The sequence below is a fragment of the Aspergillus glaucus genome (genome assembly GCF_001890805.1).
Source record: "Aspergillus glaucus CBS 516.65 unplaced genomic scaffold ASPGLscaffold_26, whole genome shotgun sequence".
Classification (NCBI taxonomy): domain Eukaryota; kingdom Fungi; phylum Ascomycota; class Eurotiomycetes; order Eurotiales; family Aspergillaceae; genus Aspergillus; species Aspergillus glaucus.
The window spans coordinates 288,200-304,029 of NW_019170478.1; the positions used below are offsets into that span (position 1 = coordinate 288,200).

General features: G+C 51.8%; 9 protein-coding genes across 9 annotated transcripts; 5 read left to right on the forward strand and 4 right to left on the reverse strand.

Annotated features, from left to right (window-relative positions):
• Positions 1-1,580: 1,580 nt before the first annotated feature.
• Positions 1,581-4,551, forward strand: chsG (chitin synthase class III; the record flags this gene model as incomplete). The annotated part of the gene is made up of 5 exons (XM_022545071.1): positions 1,581-1,664; positions 1,723-2,212; positions 2,266-2,627; positions 2,687-4,363; positions 4,414-4,551. 5 exons carry the CDS (start codon positions 1,581-1,583, stop codon positions 4,549-4,551), a joined length of 2,751 nt encoding a protein of 916 aa, XP_022396786.1.
• Positions 4,552-5,214: 663 nt separating this feature from the next.
• ASPGLDRAFT_135592 (NEDD8-conjugating protein UBC12) lies at positions 5,215-5,961 on the forward strand (the record flags this gene model as incomplete). Its single annotated transcript, XM_022541389.1, has 4 exons — positions 5,215-5,235; positions 5,290-5,380; positions 5,462-5,751; positions 5,809-5,961. The coding sequence occupies 4 exons, from the start codon at positions 5,215-5,217 to the stop codon at positions 5,959-5,961; spliced, it is 555 nt and encodes a 184-aa protein (XP_022396787.1).
• Positions 5,848-6,806, reverse strand: ASPGLDRAFT_52007 (cytochrome c oxidase subunit VIIa). Its single transcript, XM_022547652.1, has 4 exons — positions 6,733-6,806; positions 6,582-6,624; positions 6,382-6,417; positions 5,848-6,314 (listed from the first exon to the last, which is right to left on the reverse strand). The coding sequence occupies exons 1-4, from the start codon at positions 6,760-6,762 to the stop codon at positions 6,238-6,240; spliced, it is 186 nt and encodes a 61-aa protein (XP_022396788.1). The 5' UTR covers positions 6,763-6,806; the 3' UTR covers positions 5,848-6,237.
• Positions 6,807-7,185: 379 nt separating this feature from the next.
• Positions 7,186-8,329, forward strand: ASPGLDRAFT_29363 (TBP-associated factor 8 family protein; the record flags this gene model as incomplete). Its single annotated transcript, XM_022543846.1, has 2 exons — positions 7,186-7,459; positions 7,536-8,329. 2 exons carry the CDS (start codon positions 7,186-7,188, stop codon positions 8,327-8,329), a joined length of 1,068 nt encoding a protein of 355 aa, XP_022396789.1.
• A 148-nt stretch (positions 8,330-8,477) lies between these two features.
• Positions 8,478-8,837, reverse strand: ASPGLDRAFT_69713 (uncharacterized protein; the record flags this gene model as incomplete). The annotated part of the gene is made up of 2 exons (XM_022549398.1): positions 8,478-8,562; positions 8,617-8,837. The coding sequence occupies 2 exons, from the start codon at positions 8,835-8,837 to the stop codon at positions 8,478-8,480; spliced, it is 306 nt and encodes a 101-aa protein (XP_022396790.1).
• Positions 8,838-8,955: 118 nt separating this feature from the next.
• ASPGLDRAFT_902462 (putative Rad51 family DNA repair protein) lies at positions 8,956-10,336 on the forward strand. Its single transcript, XM_022550485.1, has 2 exons — positions 8,956-9,132; positions 9,184-10,336. The coding sequence occupies exons 1-2, from the start codon at positions 9,073-9,075 to the stop codon at positions 10,204-10,206; spliced, it is 1,083 nt and encodes a 360-aa protein (XP_022396791.1). The 5' UTR covers positions 8,956-9,072; the 3' UTR covers positions 10,207-10,336.
• ASPGLDRAFT_135456 (threonine/serine dehydratase) lies at positions 10,214-11,394 on the reverse strand (the record flags this gene model as incomplete). Its single annotated transcript, XM_022541383.1, has 2 exons — positions 10,214-11,016; positions 11,082-11,394. The coding sequence occupies 2 exons, from the start codon at positions 11,392-11,394 to the stop codon at positions 10,214-10,216; spliced, it is 1,116 nt and encodes a 371-aa protein (XP_022396792.1).
• Positions 11,395-11,630: 236 nt separating this feature from the next.
• Positions 11,631-12,836, reverse strand: ASPGLDRAFT_39383 (Ketol-acid reductoisomerase; the record flags this gene model as incomplete). The annotated part of the gene is made up of 1 exon (XM_022545073.1): positions 11,631-12,836. One exon carries the CDS (start codon positions 12,834-12,836, stop codon positions 11,631-11,633), a length of 1,206 nt encoding a protein of 401 aa, XP_022396793.1.
• Positions 12,837-13,334: 498 nt separating this feature from the next.
• On the forward strand, positions 13,335-15,713 carry ASPGLDRAFT_39384 (isochorismatase family protein family; the record flags this gene model as incomplete). Its single annotated transcript, XM_022545074.1, has 1 exon — positions 13,335-15,713. The coding sequence occupies one exon, from the start codon at positions 13,335-13,337 to the stop codon at positions 15,711-15,713; it is 2,379 nt and encodes a 792-aa protein (XP_022396794.1).
• Between the last annotated feature and the right edge of the window lie 117 nt (positions 15,714-15,830).

Sequence of the window (15,830 nt, forward strand, 5' to 3'; positions counted from 1 at the left end):
CATTATACAATTGTCTTATATATTCAACGGCTATTTCTCCATCGGGCACCTCCGTGTTCTCACCATCTTCATCAGGGTGACAAGCTAAGAATAGCAATCTCCGTTTAGCGGTAACTTCCGTACCAGTCGTGAAATCCAGAAAGCGGTGGGTTACTGCCAGTCTAAAAGTGAAACATCATTGCCAAACCGTCCTGTGATTGGCTGCGGACTGAATTAAGGATTTGCCTTGGCTCATAGCGTAAAGGCAATGATTGGCCAATAGTCGGTGGGCGGTCTGGAACCAGTTCCACAAGGCTATATTTAACTGGGTCTTGACCATTTTGGGATCAGCATACCCCTGAATGAACTCTGAGAACCCTGATGGTGTAATTACTATACAGAGTACTCTGTACCAATTGTTCTCAGTCAGCATGATTCTCTAACTAGGATAATCATGTTGCTTTTCCTGTCTAGATCACGACTATTGTACTACAATGGCAGTTCGAATGGAGTTATAGATCTACCTGTACAGCTGTCATGGCGAATCTATCGGAGGGGTATGAGAGGTAATAAAATACCGCCACCCACACCGCATTGAATGTTTCAGAAGAGAGCCATTTTCGCCAATTTTCCAGCCACAGACCCTGATTGAGCGAGTTAGTTGACAGCCTGAGAATTGAAATTGAATTGAACTGAGAGAATGATTGAGAACAGCAAAGACTGCAGAGTATCTTGTACCTGTACTCCGTATATATAAGGACTTGTACTTGTAGTGAGGATGCGGAAAAAAGAGAATCCGGAAAATCCCCCGAACCAGTGTACTTTATGTACAAGCATACAGATATAAGCATACAGATACAGAGAAGCCGTACCTCTGGTAGACTCCGAAGATGTATCTGCTGGATACTGCCATGTACTCTGTACTGGCAGCTGAATCATAGAAATAATAAAAAAAGAACGGCAGTGCGCTCTAACGCGGTCCACTACTGGCGCCAACGCCGTCAAAAAGAGGCGTTTAGGAGAGACTAAAAGCAAACTGGCCTAAAAAAAGTTTCGCTTCTCCTTCCATTCATCTTCCATCGCTCATCTTTTTCTTTCTATCTTTCTTCTTTTCCTTCTTCTCTCTTCTCCCATCGCTGGGAGTATTTTCTTCTGAGTACATACCCTCACTCTCTCACACACTCTCTCAGGCTCAGCCCTGGCGGCTTCTCTTCGGATCGACTTTTCGTTCCTTCCGCAAAAGATCCACGGCTCTACTTTGCCTCTTCAGTATACAAGTACTCCGTACAAATACTGCTGTATTTGCATCTTTGCATTGCATCTTTGCATTTCCCTGCATCTCTCTGTTTGCTGTTGATACCCTTTTCTTTTTTATCAAAGTCGGGACGCGGTTGCTCCTGTTTCTTTTTTTTTTTTCGGATACCCCCTCAATTCTTACCTTTCTTTCACACTCCCCTTTCCGCTTCGTCCTTGCTTCGGTGGCCACTTTTCCACCGCTAAAAGACAGAAAAGAATTTTCGCTGCTCTTTGCACTTTGTTCTCTGTGTGTGTGTGTCTACGCTTGTCTTACGCTTAATTAATCTCCTGCTCTCCCTTACGCCATGGCCTATCACGGCTCGGGTGCGCAGTCACCCATCAACTACGATGATGCCGGCCATCGCCTTCAGGACATTCCCTCTGCCGAAGTGAGTTCCAATTTCTCTGCTGGGAGCATTTGAAGAAGAGAGTTACTAACGGGCACAGTTTGGCCACGAACACGAAGAAGAAGCTGCCCATGGCCTGCTCTCTAGCCAGGGCCCGTTCGACGACGCCCACCAACGCAGCTTGTCTCCCGCGCGCCCTACCTCAGGTTACAGTCTGACCGAAACCTACGCTCCCGAGGCCTCCTTCAACGATCCCTACAGCGCTGGCTCCGTCTACTCGGGTCACTCCGCCGACAACCCCGCCGCCGCTTTTGGCGTGCCCGGTCGTGTGGCTTCCCCGTACGCTCGCAGCGAGACCTCCTCCACTGAGGCGTGGCGCCAACGACAGGCCCCCGGTGGCTCCGGCTCCGGCGGCGGCGGCGGCGGCGGCGGCGGTGGTCTGAGACGTTATGCGACCAGAAAGGTTAAGCTGGTCCAGGGTTCCGTCCTGAGTGTCGATTACCCCTCCCCCAGTGCCATCCAGAATGCCATCCAGGCCAAGTACCGCAATGACCTCGAAGGTGGCAGCGAGGAATTCACCCACATGCGATGTACGTTTTGGTATCTCCCAACAAACACCTGGAACAAGACTAACAATTGATAGACACCGCGGCCACCTGTGACCCCAACGAGTTCACCCTGCACAATGGCTACAACCTCCGTCCCGCCATGTACAACCGTCACACCGAGTTGCTCATCGCCATCACCTACTATAACGAAGACAAGACCCTCACCGCTCGTACTCTCCACGGTGTCATGCAGAACATTCGTGAGATTGTCAACATCAAAAAGTCCGAGTTCTGGAACAAAGGTGGTCCTGCCTGGCAGAAGATTGTCGTCTGCTTGGTCTTTGACGGTATCGATCCCTGCGACAAGGATACGCTGGATGTGCTGGCCACAGTTGGTATCTACCAGGATGGTGTCATGAAGCGTGACGTCGATGGAAAGCAGACTGAGGCGCATATCGTATGTCCCCCCCCCCCCCCACTTCCCGGTGGACTCGATTCAGACGCTGATCGTTTTAGTTTGAATACACGACTCAATTGTCGGTGACTCCCAATCAGCAGCTGATTCGGCCCACCGATGACAGCCCGAGTACCCTCCCGCCCGTGCAGATGATGTTCTGTTTGAAGCAGAAGAATAGCAAGAAGATCAACTCGCACAGATGGCTGTTCAACGCTTTTGGTCGCATTCTGAACCCCGAGGTGGTCATTCTGCTGGATGCTGGTACCAAACCCGGCCACAAGTCACTCCTCGCCCTCTGGGAGGCCTTCTATAACGACAAGGACCTGGGAGGTGCTTGTGGTGAAATCCACGCCATGTTGGGTAAGGGTTGGAAGAACCTGATCAACCCCTTGGTCGCCGCTCAGAACTTCGAGTACAAGATCAGTAACATTCTTGACAAACCTCTCGAGAGTTCATTCGGGTATGTCAGTGTCTTGCCTGGTGCCTTCTCTGCCTACCGTTTCCGGGCCATCATGGGTCGTCCTCTGGAGCAATATTTCCACGGTGATCACACCCTTTCCAAGCAGCTGGGTAAGAAGGGTATCGAGGGCATGAACATTTTCAAGAAGAACATGTTCTTGGCCGAAGACCGTATTCTCTGTTTTGAATTGGTCGCCAAAGCCGGTTCCAAGTGGCATCTGTCGTATGTCAAGGCCTCCAAGGGTGAGACTGACGTGCCCGAGGGTGCTGCGGAATTCATCTCCCAGCGTCGTCGTTGGTTGAACGGTTCGTTCGCAGCCGGTATCTATTCGCTCATGCACTTTGGTCGGATGTACAAGAGTGGGCATAACATTATCCGCATGTTCTTCTTGCACATTCAGATGTTGTACAACATTTTCAACACCTTTTTGACTTGGTTCTCTCTTGCATCGTACTGGCTTACGACGACGGTCATTATGGACTTGGTCGGTACCCCGAGTAGTAGCAATGGTCAAAAGGGTTTCCCCTTTGGTGCCACCGCGACTCCCATTGTCAACACGATCGTCAAATACTGCTACCTTGGTTTCCTGCTGTTGCAATTCATCCTCGCCCTGGGTAACCGTCCAAAGGGATCCAGGTATTCTTACCTGGCCTCCTTCATTGTCTTCGGTGTCATCCAGATCTATGTGGTCGTCGATGCCTTGTACCTGGTGATTCATGCCTTTACTGGACAGGATGCGATGGATTTTGATACCTCGAACGGTCTGGGCGGGTTCCTCAAGTCGTTCTTCTCCTCGAGCGGTGCTGGTATCATCATCATTGCCCTTGCCGCCACCTTTGGTCTTTACTTTGTTGCGTCGTTCATGTACCTGGACCCGTGGCACATGTTCACTTCGTTCCCGGCCTACATGGGTGTGCAGTCCTCCTACATCAACATTCTCAACGTGTATGCCTTTAGCAACTGGCACGACGTCTCGTGGGGTACCAAGGGTTCGGACAAGGCCGATGCTCTGCCGTCCGTCACGACCACCAAGGATGGTGGTAAGGATGCAGTGATTGAGGAAATCGACAAGCCCCAGGCCGATATCGACAGTCAGTTCGAAGCCACGGTGAAGCGCGCGCTGACTCCGTACGTTGCGCCGGTTGAGCACGAGGAGAAGAGCTTGGACGACTCGTACAAGAGTTTCCGTACACGGCTTGTGACCTTTTGGATCTTCAGTAACGCGCTTATGGCGGTTTGCATCACCAGCGACGGTGTGGACAAGTTTGGTTTTACGGTAAGCTCCTACCTTTCTTCTCTTGTGACAAACAAAACTAACGAATGTAGAACACTGCTACCGATAGGACTCAGCGTTTCTTCCAAGCCTTGCTGTGGTCGAACGCGGCTGTCGCTCTGGTCCGTTTCATCGGAGCCTGCTGGTTCTTGGGTAAAACGGGTATTATGTGCTGTTTTGCCAGACGGTAGACGCGGATGGGGAAAGGAACGAAAGAAGATCAGACCGACTCTCGTCTCGAGGAGTCATTCTTGGTTTTATTTTTGTCGCGATTTTTGTACTTTACATACGATGCTCGTTCACTGATTGTCGACTGCTACACCTTATTACCTACATATTTTTTTGTTTTCTCTGCTTGCTTTTCATTGATTGAAGTTGGATTGTTTTTATTTCTTGCAGGGACTATGGTGAAAGCATTTGACGTTTGTTGTTTCTTTTTTTTTTTTTAGCGGTTAGAGCAATGGATGCATTATGCTTCACTATAAAACTTGAATGTGTAGGAGTGGCGATGGCGTCAGGCTTTTCCGCCTTTGGCTGCCAGACTTACTGACATATTGCTTTTGCTGATTTCTGCTTGCTTTGCATTTTCCAATCGTGTCTTTACCTCAGAGTGGTGTATTACGCGCAGAATAAGCCTTTGTTCTGACAGACTCGTCGCTGAGAATTGTTTGCCCACTTGCGACAACCCCGCCAGACTCTCCAACAACCGCTCCTCCTCCAACGCCGGTACTCGACTTTTTTTTTTTTTTTTTTTTTCCTTCTTCTCGATACTATTACAATACCTCAGATACCCAGATATCCTCTTCCCGCGAATTATCGAAAACAGTCTACGCCCGGGCGAGGTGTGATTCAAGATGTTGAAGATCTGGTCGATGGTACAGCCTTCTTCACCTGCATCAATCCACCACGGTCGATACTGACAGGAACAGAAACAACAACAGCAACAAGCTGAAAATGCAGATGCCGCAGCAGGAAAGAAGAAGAAGAAGGTCACTCCCGCGCAGCTGCGTGTTCAGCGAGGTACTCTCCTCATCCTCTCCAACCATCGTCCCCTCAAAGAAGTAAAAAGAAAGGAAGCTAACGAAGTGATGGTGATGATAGACCTTCAAGAACTCACCCTCGGCAGCACCATGAAAATGTCCTTCCCCAACCCCGACGACATCCTCAACTTCACGCTTACCATCGAGCCCGACGAGGGAATGTACAAAGGCGGCGTCTTCCACTTCACCTTTGCTGTGAACCAGAACTTTCCGCATGATCCGCCAAAAGTGAAGTGTACGCAGAAGATTTACCATCCAAATATTGATCTCGAGGGGAATGTTTGTTTGAATATTCTGAGGGAGGATTGGAAGCCGGTGTTGAATTTGAATGCGGTTATTGTGGGGATGCAGGTTGGTTTTCTTCCGGGTTTGGGTTGATTGTTTTGTGAGGTGGATGCTAATGGGCAGTTCCTCTTCCTTGAACCGAATGCGTCCGATCCGTTGAATAAAGAGGCCGCGGAGGATTTGCGTACGAACCGCGATTCGTTTAAGCGGCATGTGCGGAGCTCGATGGCTGGTGGTTCGGTGAGGGGGAATGACTTTGAACGTGTGCTGCGGTAGATGCCGGACACGGAGGTCTTACGATTGATACGCACGTGTATATGATAATTAGCGACTGGATAGATCCTTACGAGCTACAATCACTGGGCTGCCAGAGTGGTCCGGATAAACTTGTTGCAGGGTGCAAGTTCGAGATGTAGAGGTACATATATACAAGTCTTCAACCTCGACCCGTGGATCAGAACATAACGACTTTATTCCATGCTATCGATAGTATCGACAAACGAACGGTCCACCAACATTGCCATGAACAGTTGACTAGGACCGAGGACGAATTTATTTCTGCGAGGCACGCTCCTGGTCGAGCTTGGCGTAGTAGGTGTCACGGTCGCGGACGCGGTCGAGGTGGAAGCCTACTCATTGTTAGAGGGTGTTCGGTTTTGTCTTTCGCATTGAGGATAATGTGGTTGATGTACATACCGTACCACCAGAGGTAACCGAAGGTGGTGCCGAAGCCTGACAGAGTTAGTCAATTGTCGCTTCCCAGCCTGTGTGAATTTGATCGTGGTGTTTGCGTATTTCGTCTGTGTAGATATCCGACTTCTGACAGACATCCGCGTTCCCGGCGATCGTGTGGTGCGATGCGATATCGAGGACAGAGAGTCAAAAGACAAACTCACCAAAAGCGGTACTCAGGTCAAGAACAAGACCCCGGCGGAGCATCTATTAGCACACAATTAGCCAATGCACCCTCAAACAAAACCGACAGCTCTTGAGCAAAACCCGTGGGCTGATCACCCGCTGCAAGGAAAGCGAGGGAGGAAAACATACGCCGGTAATAGGGGGAATAGCGGAGGCCATTGCGAAAAATGGATGTGAGCAAGCGACTCAGGACGAGGACGGAGGGAAGCTGGCGAACGATGTGGTTCGGGGCGTGGGAGGGAGTGGAAAAGGCAGGCGAGGCGGGCGGGAGTCGAGCGATGATGGAAAGTTGAGGTTGAATTGGTTTCCGTCGGGTGTACAGTAAGCAGCGGTTGTGGTTGGACTACGGAGAGAACAGAACTACTTAGCTACGCTTTAGTTATTGTTTGTGTTAATTATTGACTATGGGTTAGAATTATTTTTCTTTACGCAGTAAATATCGTCTATCCTAGGTCATTATCCGAGTGTGGCCTCAGGCACCAACACGTGACCAACCGCGTTTTGAGCTCCGACTCTCACTCCTACTACATACGACTACAGTTACACCTCCACCTAATTTTTACCCCCCCGCGAAGAATCGGAATGCTCGATTCGCAACCCGCCATAAAACGCTCCTCCTCGTCGCAATCAGAGCGACCAACCGAAGGCCCCGATTCCAAACGCTTAAAGCGTCCATATCACCACCGGCACCAGCTCCAGAGTCCCGTTACGCCGGTGCTCGCGGAGCCCGCTATCGCTGATAATGCCGCCGTGGATCATTTGATGAATCGCGCTATTGGGGTGTCGTTGAGGGAGAGTGGGTTTGATTTGGCGGAGCCGGTTGCGATGGATGGGTTTCGCAGTGCGGCCGAGGAGTGTATGTTGGTTTTGTTTTGGTTCTAGGGATGTGGATTGCATTTGGATATTTGGGTTGACTTGGTTTATTGTGACAGATCTCGTGACGTTTGTTTCCTACGTGCATCAGTCGATGCTTAGTAGTCGACGGATACAGCCTATTCCGCAGGATTTCGAACACGCCTTGACACGAAATCACTTGTCGCCCGATGACCTCCTTCCCTACCTCAAATATCCTACCGCTGAACCGACTCCGACACTCTTACCGAGCCCCCCGCCAGAAGAAGATTCCTTCAAAGGTATATCCTTCCTTGGTCCGCAGCTCAGCGGCGAAGACGACCGTGCCAGGAGCGCGCATATTCCGAAACATTTCCCCGAATTTCCCAGCAAACATACATACCGCCACACGCCTGTGTTTACGGAACGAGAATCAGACCCGAGGAAAATTCGTGAGCGCGCGACAGAAGATGGGCGACATGGAGAGGAGGCTCTACGGAAGCTGGCTCGTGCCGCGTTTCAGGATAACCAGCTTGGTTCGGCAGGGCGGGAGAAGAAGCTGTGGGGTCGGCGGATGGAGAGCATGGATAGTATGTTTGAGAAGACGGTGAAAGCGCTGGCGAAGAAGTCGCCGAAGAACACGACAGTGGCGGGGATGGCGGCGCCAATGGAGATTGATTCGGGTGCTGGGGCAGATGTGGAATTGAAGACATCTCGGTCGAAGGTTTCGTTGAATCTCGAGTTGCCACCGATAATCAACTGCGAAAGAGATCTCTGGCGTCGGACGACTGCGTCGTCAAGAGGTGGAGAGAATCATTCAAAACCAGAAGAGAAGCCGAATGGCAAGCCTGAGACGGGGAATCTTTCGCGGATGGATAACTGGGTGAGCACATAATGTTGCTGTTGCATTGGAAGGAATGGCGTCAGGTGTTTTGCATTTTATTTCTTGTTGTGTTGAGAGAGATACCCTGGAGCAATCAATTTCATGACCATGTCTGAACCGTAGACCCTAACTCCTGCTATGCAATAAATATAACCAATCTTCAAGATGATGCGCGTTTCGCCCCCTCCTCCTTCGCCAACCGAATCGGCTCCCACGACGTCGTCTCAACCGTTAACCCGGCGCATCTGCAAGCCTCCGTCAACAACCACAACAACCAACCCACAGAAAAAGAGGTATACCGTCTAAACAACCGCACAACCGGCTTACACACAATACTTCCCGGTGTCGGAATCCCATCCTGCGGCGGATTGCACGAGTACTGCACCATCTCGAGCAGTGGGCATTCTTTCAGGTCGATCGCGGGCCCTTTGCGACGCTTTTCTTCGTGGAAGTTTCGCCGGATCGTGTTGACGTGGGAAGGGAGGGTTTCGGAGGAGAAGACCGGGACGAGGGGGGCCATTGCGCTGTTGGTATATTTATTTGGGATTGTTGTTTGTTTGGGGGTGAGTAGTGGTGGTTGTATGGGCGCGAGGTGAATGTGGGATCTCGGAGGTTTTGCGGAGTTCCGCTTCTGACAGCATCGGTCTACAGCTTTTTATGAATGATACCTTCGATAACTACAACGAAATACAATGTATAGCCAATTTATAGTGCTATTAATACTGCTATGATCATCTCCTCTTCAAGCCGCGCAAATGGCCGCCAGTTTCGGGGAGAAATTGCTTGGGGAGGTGATTGAAGCGAGACTGGATGAGGTATGTTTTCACCAACTTACGAACCTGATGAACAGCTACTGATAATTGTAGATTCTACATGATCTAAGAAATATATGTCCTGATGAAACTAGCAGCCGTCTAGGCGTCAGAGCTCTAGATAATCTGCTGGAAGTCTTCATGCCCGTCCCTGCTCCTCAGCAACACCCAGATGAGAATTCGAATTTACAACCAGAAGACAGAGCACATCATGGAGTCAGGGCTCGTCCAGACCCGGTGGTCGAGATCTCAAGTACCTCGTCGGCGGCTGGAAAGTCCCAGCTACTGTATCATCTCACGGCCATTGCTGTTTTGCCGGCGATGATTGATAATATCCAGATCGGTGGACGGAATGCTGCTGTTGTCTTTATTGATACGGATGGGCGATTTGACGCGGATCGTCTGCTTGCTGTTGCCCGGGGTATCATTCAACAGAGACTAAAGCAGCAGATGGTAGAGCAGCTTGACATCGAAACCACTCTCCTCACATCGCTTCAACACATCCACGTCTTCCGCCCTACCTCCTCAGCATCTCTTCTTGCAACCATACACTCCCTAGAATCCTACCTCTTCGACATCTCCCGTCACATCTCCACAAAAAGATCCCTCCACGCAATCCTTATCGACAGTGCAACATCCTTCTTTTGGCAAGATAAACTCCGCGACCAAATCGCCCGGATCGAAGAGATTGGCCGTCCGCACGCTGAGATCGAACATGACCGCAGACTGAAACAGAGTTTCTATATTGCTGATATGTACGCCGAGCTTGTGAGGGCGTTGAAAAAGGTACAGAGCGTGTTTGGGTGCGCGGTTGTGTATACGACTACAGTTTGGGTTGGGAGGGCTGCATCCGTGTCTGGTGAGGAGTTGGTGGCGTTTCGGTGCTCGTTGCCGCCGCCTTGGGGACTGTTTCCTACGTTGAGGATTGTTGTAAGGGCGAACGGGCAGGGGAGCTTTTTGGGTTGTGTGAATGGGTTGGGGAGGGAGGAGTGGCCGAGGAGAGTGGTTGAGGGGTTGGAGGGACGGAGTAGAGGGACGTTCGTGTTTGGTGTGGATAGAGATGGTGTGTATGTCTGATGAGTATCTAACTGTACAACTTTCCAATGGCCTCCACGGTTGTGTTTCCACCACTGAATACAATTCCAATATCCCATCCCTCCTCTCCAGCTTCCGTGACAACCCGTCGTCGGAAATCCTCGTTATACAAACACACAGCCAATCCCACAACCGCACTCGGCTCAACAACAACCTTCATGCGTTCCAGCACAAGCCGCATAGCAGCCTTGATCTGCTCCTCCGTCACAGCGTAGACACCAGCTACCTTACTCGGATTCGAGATGATAGCCCAATTCAGCAAACCAACCGGCGTACGCAGTCCATCAGCTATCGTCAACGTACTAACAGCCGGAACATGTTCTCTGGCTTCCAACCCACGACGACAATCATCCGCACCTTCGAAATTCGGCTCAGCGCCAAAAACCCGCGTCGATTTGTCCGAGAAGAACGTCGCTACGCCGGCGTTCAAACCACCGCCGCCAATAGGCGTGATCACAGCGTCAAGGCCCCCGCCATTGCCAGCATGAGCACTAAGACCCGGCTCCTCCCTCACAGTCTCCCAATATTGCCCCTCAAGCTCCAATCCCGTCGTCCCCTGTCCACAGATAATGTTATAGTCGTCATACGGCGGCACGAGAATCGCATTCGTTCTGCCTTGGATGTCGGCCACGACAGCTTCGCGCTCAACGCTGGTCGATCCGCTGAAAATAACCTCTGCGCCGTGCGATTGTGTCCCGGCGATTTTGGAGGAAGTGCTGATACGAGGCATGACGATGTATGCGGGAATATTCAGCGTCGAGGCGGCGAGGGCGAGGGCTTGGGCGTGGTTTCCTGTTTTTATTAGCTACTACTTCTCTAGGTAGTTCATAAGAAATTGAAGGGAGTGGTGAGGATACCAGAGCTGTGTGTAATAACACCCCTCCTCTTAACCCACTCCTCCCCGCGCTCCTCGACAAGCCGCAGTAATGCATGGAATGCCCCGCGCGCCTTGAACGCGCCGATGCGTTGGTAATTCTCGCATTTGAAGAAGAAGCGCAGGCGTGGGTGGGATGGGTCCTGGCCTTCGAAGGGTGTTCCAGCCAGTGACTCGGGAGATTGAGGGGTTGAGGCGATGGTGTTGAGGGTGCGGGAGGTTAGGAGGGGGGTATGGTGGATGTAGGGATTGATTAGGGAGTGGGCGGCGTGGATGGCCACGGGGGAGGGGAGCATTTTGATTGTGGTTGTAACAATTGAATTGGTATAACTATTCTTGGAGAAGAAAGAAAGGAAATGATAAAACTGGGGAATGACTGCTTATCTACTACTCCGGACATCGCCAATACGGGGTCGGACACAGCCGATGTGGTGGAAAAAAAAAAAAAAAAAAAAAAAAAAAAAATTGAACAATCAATTAATATTGAATCATAGTACATTCGTAAATTTTTCCCATCCTATCATTACATTATTTATTTCTGGTTCTCAGGGCGGAGGGAGCGGACGGCCTTGCCGGCACGCCAGATCTCGAGATCCCGGATCTCCTGCATCTCCTTCTCGTACTTCTCACGGTAGTCCTTCTGCGAGTTGTAGTCGAGCGAGCGCTGGGTCTCGGTACCGTCCTGGACACGGTCGTAGAGCTCGTTGAAGAGGGGCTTGAGGTTGTCACGGAAGCGGCTGGACCAGTCGATGGCACCGCGGCGGGCGGTGGTCGAGCAGGCGGCGTACATCCAGTCCATACCGTTACCACCGATCAAGGGGTACAGCGACTGGGTGGCCTCCTCGACGGTCTCGTTGAAGGCCTCGGAGGGAGAGTGGCCACGCTCACGGAGAACCTCGTACTGAGCGAGGAACATACCGTGGATACCACCCATCAGGCATCCACGCTCACCGTACAGGTCGGAGTAGACCTCCTTCTGGAAGGTGGTCTCGTAGAGGTAGCCGGAACCGACGGCAACACCCATGGCGATGGCCTTCTCCTTGGCCTGGCCGGTGACATCCTGGAAGACGGCGATGGAGGAGTTGATACCACGGCCCTCACGGAAGAGAGTGCGGACGGTACGGCCGGAACCCTTGGGGGCGACGAGGATGACATCGACATCCTCGGGGACGTCGACCTTGGTGAGGTCCTTGAAGACGGGGGAGAAACCGTGAGAGAAGTAGAGGGTCTTGCCCTTGGTGATCTTGGGCTTCAGAGCGGGCCAGGTTTCACTCTGGGCGGCGTCGGAGAGCAGGTTCATGACAACGGTACCCTTCTCGACGGCAGTGTCGACATCGAACAGGTTCTTGCCGGGAACCCAGCCATCCTGGACAGCCTCCTTCCACGAAGCACCGTCCTTCCTCACACCAACAACGACATTGAGACCCTGGTCACGCAGGTTCAGACCCTGACCGTGACCCTGAGAGCCATAACCGATCAGAGCAAGAGTGTCATTCTTGAAGAATTCCTGGAGCTTCTCGCGGGGCCAGTCCTCACGCTCGTAGACGGTCTCGGTCGAATCGGCAAAGGTAATCGACTTGAGACCACGGATGGGCTGCTGGTTAATGGTCATGCGAGGGACAGCAGCAGCAGCAGCAGCCTTAGCGAGAGCGGGACGAGGGAGGGCGGAGGAGAGGACGGAGCGAGGGGCAGCCACACGGGCGCAGCGGAGGGCACGGGGGAGACCACGAGAAGCCATTGCGGTGGTTATAGAGTAAGAGGGGAGAGTTGAAGTAGAGAGGAGAGAGTCAATTGAGTGAAAAAAGGAAGAGAAAAAGTCGAGGGACGGATTAGGTTGGGGCTTTTCTTATACGCGGGCTGCCCGTGACTGGGGTTGCACGTGACCGGAGTTGGGCTGCTGCTCCCCGGCCGATGTCGGAGAGGCATTGTGATTGGCCAGTAGTCTGGGTGAGTGAGTCTAGAATTGTGTGTTCGTTTATGAAAAAGTGTAGTTGTATTGTAATTGTAATTGTGCTATGCCAATGCTAGGATTTATATGAAGTAGTCTTCGTGTACAGAGTACGAGTAGGGTGGTCTACTATAGTAGTATCGAGTGTGGTCATGACGCTGTCACCGTTGCTGACCGTTGTTGATGCCTCACACCTCAGGCACCTACTACGGGACATTTGTTCCACCACTTTTCTCTAAAACAACACCACATTTCCTATATAACCTCTAAGATAATGCTAATGCGACGATGAACTTCTTTGCTGCTTTTGGCGGTGTCCCTACCGTCAAGACCCGAAAAGCCCTTCTCCTACTCGACTTCCAAACCGATTTTGTTCGTCCCTCTGGAGCTCTATATGTCCCCAACACCGCCGAATTTCTCGACACTCTGCCTCAACTCGCCAGTGCCTTTCGCTCTACGGGAAGCGTGTTCTGGATACAATCGTACTATGAGTCTCGTCGGGAGCTGGTCGACGCGAATGAGCAGGAGTTGGTGGTGCTAGGTCGCGGGGGAGAAGACCACAGCAAAAAGAAGAGTCATACAGGCAACGTACCGAACGACGAAGAAGCCTTTCTATCCGCGGAATCTTCTCGATGTGGCGATTCTCACAGTCCCGGGGGACAGCTGCCTGCGCCGATTGTGGCTGCCTTTGACTCACAGCATGACATTCTGACCACCAAATCCGACTATTCTGCTTTGCGCAACGACCGACTCGTTCTGACTCTTCGCTCTCAACTCATCACTGAAATTTACATTTGCGGTTCTTTATCCAACGTATCTGTCTACGCGACTGTTCTCGACGCTGCTACTTTGGGTTTCTCTGTTACTTTAGTTGAAGACTGTTTGGGTTTCCGGAATTTTGAACGACACGAAGAAGCAATGCGGCGCATGGCTGATATCTTTGGTGCGAACGGCATAACATCTGGGGAGCTCATGCAAGAACTCGACTGGCAGGAAACGGATCGCATCGCCGAAAAGGGAGATTCCAAACCACGACCGGCCAGATCCACGGGCATAGAAGATGTTCTGGATAACTTTGATTTTCGGGCTACGGATGGCCATGAGCCTGACGGTGTGAACGACGAGGAGGAGGATGACAAACCGGGTCTCAAGATCGCCCGCGCTAAGGATCGTTATGGTCCACCCCGAGAACAAGCGGACGAGAAGGTGCGCCCGAGAATGCGCCGGGCTAGACGACCAGACGAGAAACATAAGACAAGCTCGCGATCTGATGCTCGACGTGCGCGCAGGTCGAAGCCATCCCAGGACCTCCATGGACCAGGTGATGTGATCGGAGAGAGTGATTCTCGCATCGTCTATGACTTGGACTTGCCATCAGACGCCTTTGAGAAAATTCGACGCGAGGTAGCATGGCAGAAAATGTACCATATGTCAGGCCAGGTCCCACGACTGGTAGCTGTCCAGGGAAGGGCACAGGCTGATGGGTCGATTCCAATTTACCGTCACCCAGCTGACGAGTCGCCACCTTTGCATCCGTTTACGGAGACTGTCAATCGGATTCGTGTCATTGTTGAGCAGATTCTGGGCCACCCACTGAATCATGCCCTGATTCAGCTTTACCGTGATGGGCAAGATCGCATCTCAGAGCACTCTGACAAGACACTGGACATTGCTCGCGATTCGTACATCTGCAATGTCAGCTTGGGCGCTCAGCGCGTCATGGTCCTGCGTGCAAAGGCTGCCGAAGAAGATTCGACCAGGAAGTCACAGCGCATTCCTCTGCCACACGAGTCACTGTTTGTCTTGGGTCAGAAGACGAACATGCGCTGGCTACACGGCATTCGTCCGGATAAGCGTCCTGAGCCAGAGAAGTCCGTTGAAGAGCGAGCATACGGTGGTGAACGTATCTCATTGACGTTCCGACACATCGGGACGTTCCTAAACCCAACGGGCGATACCATCTGGGGCCAGGGTGCCGTGTCTAAGGAACAGGGTCAAACAAGGCCAGTGATACACGGTGATGCAGCTGGAACCCAGCGACTTATCCACGCTTTCGGCCAGGAGAACCATTCCACCGAGTTCGACTGGGACGGTGTGTACGGTGGTGGATTTGACGTGGTCAACTTTGTCACCGCATCGACTGCGCAAGTGATCCCAGGAGATGACCCGGTAGCGAATCTTCGAGTCCGACTGTGTTTGAGTGAAAGCAGTCTACGTTATGATGTGGTGACTGCTGAACAAGCATCTGTCAAGCCAAGTGACAAACGGCCAGTCTACATCGGGACAGATGACACCATTGTCGCTGGTGATGTCGAGATCATGAACTATTTCGCACAGCAGGCTCATCTCGAAGCACCCCGTCCCGGTATAGACAGGCTGCAAGGAGGCGCTCACCTGCCCGAGATTGAAAAACTGCTGGCGAGCTGGCGACAGCACCGTGATCGCGCAGACGCACTCGACATTTTGCGGCCATGGGAAAAAGCACTGGATGGCAAACACTATCTGGGAGGAAGTGTTTTCACCATCGACGACTGCTCCCTCTGGCCAGTCCTGTGGGGAATCGTACAAACCAGAGGCAAATTACCCGGCCGGTTTTCCAATTTGCGTCACTATCATAACCGAGTGGAGAAGCGTGGGCTGGTCAAGGCGGTTCTGGAGGAGGTGTAAATATTTTCGGGATTTGCAATGACTAACGAGGGACGAGCCATGATGATATGACTAGTTTGAGTGTTTCGTTCTTGTTGTATCGCGTTTATGCACAAGTTTGATTACCCCTAGCAGGTT

Bases quoted from the DNA above. Each gene is read 5' to 3' on its own strand.
- ASPGLDRAFT_902462 (XM_022550485.1), top strand. From the start codon at position 9,073: ATGGCCGCCAGTTTCGGGGAGAAATTGCTTGGGGAGGTGATTGAAGCG. The intron at 9,133-9,183 runs GTATGTTTTCAC...TGATAATTGTAG, and splicing joins TTGAAGCGAGACTGGATGAG to ATTCTACATGATCTAAGAAA.
- ASPGLDRAFT_52007 (XM_022547652.1), bottom strand. From the start codon at position 6,762: ATGGCCTCCGCTATTCCCCCTATTACCGGC. The intron at 6,418-6,581 runs GTGAGTTTGTCT...TAACTCTGTCAG, and splicing joins TGACCTGAGTACCGCTTTTG to GCTTCGGCACCACCTTCGGT. The intron at 6,315-6,381 runs GTATGTACATCA...AACAATGAGTAG, and splicing joins CGGTTACCTCTGGTGGTACG to GCTTCCACCTCGACCGCGTC.